Source organism: Corapipo altera, unplaced genomic scaffold, assembly GCF_003945725.1.
Source record: "Corapipo altera isolate COAL_440 unplaced genomic scaffold, ASM394572v1 51, whole genome shotgun sequence".
Lineage (NCBI taxonomy): Eukaryota > Metazoa > Chordata > Aves > Passeriformes > Pipridae > Corapipo > Corapipo altera.
In genome coordinates, this window is record NW_020884892.1 from 7553568 (window position 1) to 7561130 (window position 7563).

At 39.5% G+C, this 7563-nt stretch overlaps 1 protein-coding gene across 5 annotated transcripts in view; it reads right to left on the reverse strand.

Moving 5' to 3' along the window:
• NSMCE2 (NSE2 (MMS21) homolog, SMC5-SMC6 complex SUMO ligase) overlaps window positions 1-7536 on the reverse strand; it is a 132648-nt gene extending 125112 nt beyond the window's left edge. For 2 of the 5 annotated variants that reach the window (XM_027645607.1, XM_027645608.1), the window contains exons 1-4: window positions 7439-7527; window positions 5552-5643; window positions 4782-4934; window positions 3861-4008 (exon numbers count right to left, since the gene is read on the reverse strand). In XM_027645607.1, the coding sequence (XP_027501408.1) occupies window positions 3861-4008; window positions 4782-4841 (208 nt within the window). In that variant the 5' untranslated portion in view covers window positions 4842-4934; window positions 5552-5643; window positions 7439-7527. Of the gene's footprint in view, window positions 1-3860; window positions 4009-4657; window positions 4935-5551; window positions 5644-7438 lie in introns of those variants that run through there. The other 3 variants (XM_027645610.1, XM_027645611.1, XM_027645609.1) reach the window with 3 other exon arrangements.
• Window positions 7537-7563: the final 27 nt, after the last annotated feature.

A 7563-nucleotide genomic window follows, 5' to 3' on the forward strand; every position in this document is an offset into this window, starting at 1 on the left:
GACCATGACATTTAAGGGCAAGTTTTTGAAGAAAAAGAAAAGTAGCTAATTTTTTTTCCCCAAATAAGATTAGAGGTCAGTTGCAGTAACTGTTTCCCACACAGCTATTCTACACTCCAGGGCCTCCACACTCGGCAGTGAGAATGTGATGTGTGGTTGGAATAGTCCCAGACGTCAAGGAAGCATCTTGCCTTCTAGCAGAAAACTCATTATCTGTCCACGCTTTAAAATGCTTTTCAGAAGTTTTATGCTAAGAAATTTTTATCATCTTGTCTGTAGTTAGCATACTCTCAAGACCTTCCAATTACTTCCCATTTGTACCGGGCAATCCTCCTAGTCCCACATAATGTGGGTTTCAACCAAGACAAAAGTAACACACCCTCAAAGGACAGGTGCTGGACTGGAAGCCTGGGGATGACCATGAGTTAGCCTTCTCCATTACGACATCCACAGCTCTCTGTACTTTACAGTCCCATATTCTTGAGAAAGTTCTGCTGCTTTCTCGCAAAAAGTCAGATAAAACTGCCACGCCATCCTCAGCAAGCTGACCAAATTCACAGCCAAAAACTTTAAGTAAAGCTAGGAATAGATGTCTGTCATGGATAACACTAGACTTACCCTTGGCCAGCACATTCTTATCATTATCAGCCCATCAGTCAACAGACATAACAGGTTTCACTAATTCCAAAAACAGAGGAAAAGACTCTTCATTCCAGTATTTGAAATGGATGTCCAGCAGTGCTTTCTAATTCTGTGGAACTACTTTGAGTAGTCTAAGCAAAGACAATTCAGCAAACAAAAGCAGTTAAATTAGCAATGCAAACAGCTGCTCCTCTGTGTGCAGAGGTGTCAAGAAGGGGCTTAAAGCTCTCAGAGTGTTACAGTTGAGAAACATTGCCGAACAAGTATTTGTGACAAGACACTTAATTCTTTTTTCAATCACACTACTAAAGCTCAAAACTAGATTGAGGCTAAATTTAGGAAGATGCAAATTATAGTAGAACTAAAATGCTTTTACTTGCATTATAAATGATTTTGAACAGTGTCACCTTCGAATTAGGACTCCAGTCCAGCAAAGGATATAAGCATGTGCTTAAGCTTTACAATATACAGATCCTCCAAATGCTGGTGGACCACTCAGGAATATGAGTGTATCCTTTCCTTCAGTATTTTGTTAGGTTGGGCCACAGGACATCCAAGACTGTTTTGAGCACAGGTGGGACATATTGAAACCAACTGTGCACAGCCAGTTTTTCTGCTTACATGGGCCTTTTACATAGTAACATTTTAAAATGTTTCTATACCACAATGGAGTTCTTTAAAGAGAAGAATACAAACTTTAGACAATGTCAGTAGCTAAAGATAATCAGCAAAAAGACTGAGAAGGGTAAAATACTTATATTTCTTTTTAACTCATTAAATAAAATGAGTTTTTAAATTGGCTGTTTCCCTTTGATACTCAGTTTGGTGAAATTAATTTTCACCTCTAGAAAGAGATACTTAATCCCTACAGGATCTTCTAAAATTTTGTCTCTGCCAGCACATGCTCACAACACACCATTGATGCTCAATGCTAAAAGTCAGCAGGGTATCAATGGACAGGGAGGTCTTAATCGACAATTTAACTTCATGGACATCAACAAAATCACTTAAAAAATAAAAGGTTTTCAGGATCAGATGCATTAAAATTATTCTGCACCTAAATTAGTAGCAGTCAACAGAAACTGCCTTTTTTTTCTAGAGATTGTACAAGTTCATAAATGAGTAATGTCTAACCTGAATATTTAATACAAGCAATTTCTTTTCATAAATCTATACAGGACTAGAACAAAATAAACCTTTAATAAATACATTTAATAGTAAATGTTTTCAGGATTTGGCTTGTAGAGAATAGGAATAAAGAGAGAAAACAGAGATCACTCACTCCACTAACTTTGCCTGCCTTTTAGTTATTTATCTTTAGATGTAAACATAATTTTTCTCATGTACTCGCTATGAAAAATTTCATTACTGTTCCCAAAAAACAGCATTATCCAGTATGAAAGACCAAAGGAACAAAATATATCCACAGAAAAAGTGCCTGTGAGCTAAAATAAACAGTTACAACAGAATCCATTGCTTCTACAAAGCCTGGCAATGAAACCTGTCAGAAGCTGGACAGTTAAATTTTGCAAAGCAAATTAAAGCAAATTGCCAGTAGGACAGCAACAAAAAACCAGAAATATATTATCTAATTCTTTCTCAAAATTAAATCAGTATTTTGCCTCAGAACATAAGGCAAAGGAGGATGGATGAGTAACAACTCTAGAAACAAAAATCACCACATATGAGCTGAACAGTAAAGTCCAGTAGATCAGATGATGCTAATTCTAAAACACCAAAGCATATCATGCCACAGAAACCCAGTATCTTTCCTGATGGCACTCTGTAAAGAGCACAAGAACTTGAAGTCCAAGTGGAGTAGTCAGGGGAATGAAAACCAAACCTTACAAAAGTAACTGTAACAATGACTACAGGTATTTCCTCAGGAATAATCTTCTCCTTTCAAAATAGAATGCTAATTATGGCCCTTTTGGTTACTACATTAAATGGACAAAGTATTGTCAAGGTTGTAATTAAAGATTAATGTTTCAGAAGCAGGTATGCGATGAAGAGGCATTTTCTAGGAGTACAAAGCACAGACTTACAGATGCAAACCTGCACAGTGGAGCTGACTCTCAATAGGAACGCAACAGGGGCTTCTACTGAAACATGAAACCACTCAAATCTTTTAACTTTTGTATAAATAATTTCTGTGGTACTGGGGAGGAAAGAATTCAATACATTCAATGTTTTTCCATGCACTGCTTATGGCAAAGTAGGAGAGAGTGTGACTGCTAAAGCAGAGAGGAAACACAACTGGTTACACGAGTTTTACCTCAAAGGGAATCCCAAGCTGACTGTTCACACAAGCTTTCTATTTCCTCTACCCACTAGAAATGACATGTTAATTGTCTCTGACAAAGTATGGATAAAAAGGTCAAAGGAGAGAGAACTATCACATTAGACAAAGAGAAAAACATTCATCTTGATTGCACATAATCCTTGGCTTAGATGAGTGAAAGATTTATAATGAACAGCAAAACTTTCATTTTGGAGGATTCTTGTTCTCTGTTCTCCACTCTTAACTAAAAATACCAGGGTTTTGGAGCTTTAAAGTTTTTTTTCCTAGTGAAAACATTATCACAGATCTAAGATAGAGAAATGGGTCACCTAGTGTTTGTCTTTGAAAAGTAGCTTTACAGTGCCCCTTTTACTGTGCAATAGCAATGACACAACTGTTAGTAGTGATTCCAGATTTAATGCACCCCCTGCAAAATGTCCAAATTGAAGCATTCTAAAGGGGTCTGATTTTCAGCAGGGACAGCATTTAATAAAGCTGCATCCCCTAACAGGTGTCTCAAGCTTTGTTCTCAAAATCTCTACCATTATTTTAATATATCTTGCCCTAAACATCAAATAAAACACAACGCAAAGAAGTAGCACGAGAATGAAAAGTCATTTTATTCACCCACTTAAGAGGCCCTCTCCATCTCATTCAACAACAGTAAAGTTTCTAGAAAACTGTAGGGTAAAAACAACTGGAACACAATTAGTCTTCAGTGTTACAAAAGAAGGGATAATGTTTTCCTGGTATTTACATTTTCACTGAATTTATCATTTAAGACAGTGAAATGATTGGAATGAAAACAGCCTGGCCTAGCCAGAGGAGCTACAGCTTCTATAATGAAGATAGATATTGACAGTAACTAAGTCAAAATACGTAGGTCTAGGACTCATCTGTCAGATTCAGGATATAACACAAGAGAGAATATACTTACTGAAACTTTCCACAAGGTCTAAGGCAGTCTTAGTAGCAATATCCATTCCAGAGTTGATGAAGGACTGTGAGTTCTTCAATGAAGAAAGAGCAGTATCAATTATGTTGAACGGGATTTTTGCACCACCTGACATCTTGAAATTGTTACTCTAGAAATAACAGGGACAACATTTTAAACACAGTTTAAAATGAAAAGAATTTGGGAGAAAAACATAAGTATAGCTAACCATAAAGCAGTGTCAACAGAAGCACTGAAACATCAGGGAGCAGGAATGAAAACTTAGCTCCCAAGATGTCAGTAATTTCAGTGAAACTGCAACTCACCACAGGTTTTCAATTCACCTCCTATTCAATATTAAGCAAAACTACACCACAAAGAGCAACTGGCGGTTTTCACCTGCTCATTCCTATTGCTAAACCACAGTGAAGTTCAAACTCAGTGATTATGTCTGCTTGAAAATTACTGTTCTATTTCAGGTCCAAAAGAAGATCCAAAGAAGCCAACTTGCCCAAAAATGTGTCTGTGTTTTCTAGGCATATTATCAATTAGGCTAGAAAGAAATATGATTTCTTGCATTCAATTCAGCCTCACCAGCAGTTGGCCCTTGGAAAAAATAATCTGACTAAAGACCACTTTACTAAGAATGTACTTAACAGTAAAACATCTAGCAATATTTTTAAATAAAAGCCCATCTTACAAATGCTGTCTACTTCCCCCAAGGAAGCTACAAACTTTTAGTACTCATATTCCATTAGCACAAAATAAAGTCACACAGGTACCACGTTTATCTTCCTTACCACCCTCTGGTTTTCCAGTACACATCCCCAATCTACAGCCTTGTGGGGATTAACTGCTCCTCCTCTGTCATTAATACAACCTTCAAGTGGTTTTGCTTATGCTGTGCCTATCCACACTGCTCACATCTGCTGGTTTCTTCTCAGAAATCCCAACTTCTGCTCTTCCTTCTTCATGCTTTGCCATAACTCATTCAGACATGTAGCTACTGTGAGAAACTTGAACTTGGTGTGCAGTATTTTATACTTCACGTTGTAGATTAGAAAAATTCTGATTCAGCTTTAGATACACCAGAAAAAAATAGAAAAACACAACAAATAAAAAGTCTTAGATAGACAGAAATAGTGCATTAGTCCATATAAAGAATAACTAATATGTTCAACAACTATATTGAGATGCTGTTGGGTGAAATAGAGAGCAGAATCCACAACCAAATTTGAGGTATACCAGAAGTTTTATCTGAACAGTACACAAAGTAACAAGGGGATAAGTTGTTCCATCAACAGCAGCCTTTGACAGGCTATAATCCAACAGCAATCTGGAAAACATCTAAATAGAAAGTACAATGCTTTGCCCAAGATTTGCATACCTTAAGCTGTATCTCCCTCTACTGCTTTCCCTGAGACTCCAGAATTACACCTTGTACTCACCCTAACCCAAACAACATTGCCACATTCCTCAACAATACCATACAGACTATGAGACCTAAATACCTGCTGTCATGCTCTCTTCTCTCCTAATGTTTATTTCTTGTCCTTTTTTTCCATTTATAAAATATGCTTGGTCAGTCAATACTATCTTTTAGTACACCATCCTTAGGTCATGTGCTTCCAGCAACATTTTAACAACAGCCCAACTTCATCGCAACTTGAACTGCTTCATTACATATAAATTACCTTCCTCTGTATTCCCTTCTAAAGGTGCATCTTGCCACAGAGGAGGGAGCAGGCTTCAACAATAGCTCTAGTTATGTCAGCTCATGCTCTCCCTGCCAAAAGACAGCGATAACTATCATTAGAGATCTTCGTATCTGTCAAACTGACAACAGAAGACAAGGAAAAAGTTCCTTATGGAACTCCTTGAAAGTACAGAAAAAGGATGCTCTTAAAGATTTAATAAAACCAATGCCTTCACCTGGTACTTTTTTTTTTTAAGTACCAGTTTACCATCTTAGCAAGACTCTTTTTATAGAATCTCTGTGATCAAACATACACTATTAAATAGTCACATAAAATCATGTAAGCAGCTTTATCTTGCTGGGCCAAATTAGTGTATCAAAGTCAACAGTCAACAATTCCCTTCCTGAACTTAGTAAATCTCACTGAGAAAGCCTGCTGTTCCTTTGGATTTTTCACAGATACACACTGTGAAAGCAGGAATCTGAAAAAAAAAAACAACAGTGAAGTTAAAAAGGCTCTTTCATTCTTTTGACATTTGTGGAAGCACTGAGTAAACTACACAGGAGCAGAAGTTACTGGTCACAATATTAAACCATGCTAGTACATTGGTACTTCCATCTATTTTGTCTTTGGAAAGTAGTCTCTTCTGGATGGATTTTCCTTTTTTTGCTTTTTTAATAAAAGATTATTTTTCTTAGAAACTGCTTGGGATCCTGTAATGCCCCTGCCCACTCAACGAGTTTAGGGGAAGGTAGTTGGATTTGCCCTGGGCGGTGTGCAGGAGAAGCACTCAAATTCTCAGAGGGTTCAATAACAACTTTTACTTGTAAACTTCAGAACATTTGAGTAGAATAAGATACTTGGCAACTTTGAAAACATCCAGACAAAGTAAGGCACTTTGCAAGCTTTAAATCAGCAAATTTTAGCTTATCCAGACAAAACAAAGCACTTACTGGAATTTTGTGGTCTGGCTTACAACGTATTTTGAGAAGAAGGTAGGAGAAGAAAGTGAGAGAAAGAAAAGGGAGAGAGAAAGGTAGATAGTCACCACCCAAGGATCCGGCGTGGTCTCAGCAGCTTCTAAAGCCAGGGTAATGGACCACATTTGGCACAGTGTCACCATCGTTTCACCTGCCCCAGTTTGCCATTTTGGGCTTACAGCAGGCCAGCCCTGTTCCCCCACCACTTTCCAACTTGGTTGTTTTGAGCCAGTCAACTGTTCCTCCATTCTCCTACGTAAAAGATTTCACTCCTGGATTTTCTAAGTGAACTCTTCAGCTTCAGCTTGCAGCTGTCCAATCTGCCTCCCGAGGAAAGGCCACGTTCCTCACTTGATTGGGTTCCACAGCAGTGCTTTTAAGGCACTCTTTTTTTGTCATGAAGGTCTTCAATGGGTGCATCAATGATTTGCATCATTTGCAAGCCCCAGACCCTGCATTTCTGCAAAATACAATCAGCAAACTCAGCGCTGAAAAGGAGCCCAAATGAGACTACCAAGGCCACTTTTTCTTCTCTCTACAAGTGATCAAATGATCCAGACAAGATAAAGCAAAAAAACTTCCAGTGTCTATTTTGTCCCTTAAATATTTGAGCAAATGTCCTAAACTCTCTACGCTTCAACTCCGCAAGAGATTAAAACCAGCTCTACCCGTGACAAGTGCCCACCGAGCACCAGGATCAGTGTCCACCCCCGGGCACACTCGGTGACCCGCTGCCACGGGGAGACGATGCTTCCCTACCACGAGGGTGGGAGCAGCGCCCGCCGGGCAGGAAGCTCCGCTGTCCCAGCCCTGTCCCTGCCCTACCCCGTCCATGGGCACTCACGCACACGGGATGGGAAGGGGGCGGCGGGGGCAGCCGCCCTCGCCAGCGGCCGCTGCTCACCTGGTCCCAGCCGTGGCGGCCCGAAGGTGCTGCAGTCCCGGGCGGCCCTTGACAGTGGGAGCGGCAGCGGGCCCGCCGGGCACCGGGGCGGGCGGAATCGCCTCATCAGCCGGCGCCGTCATGTG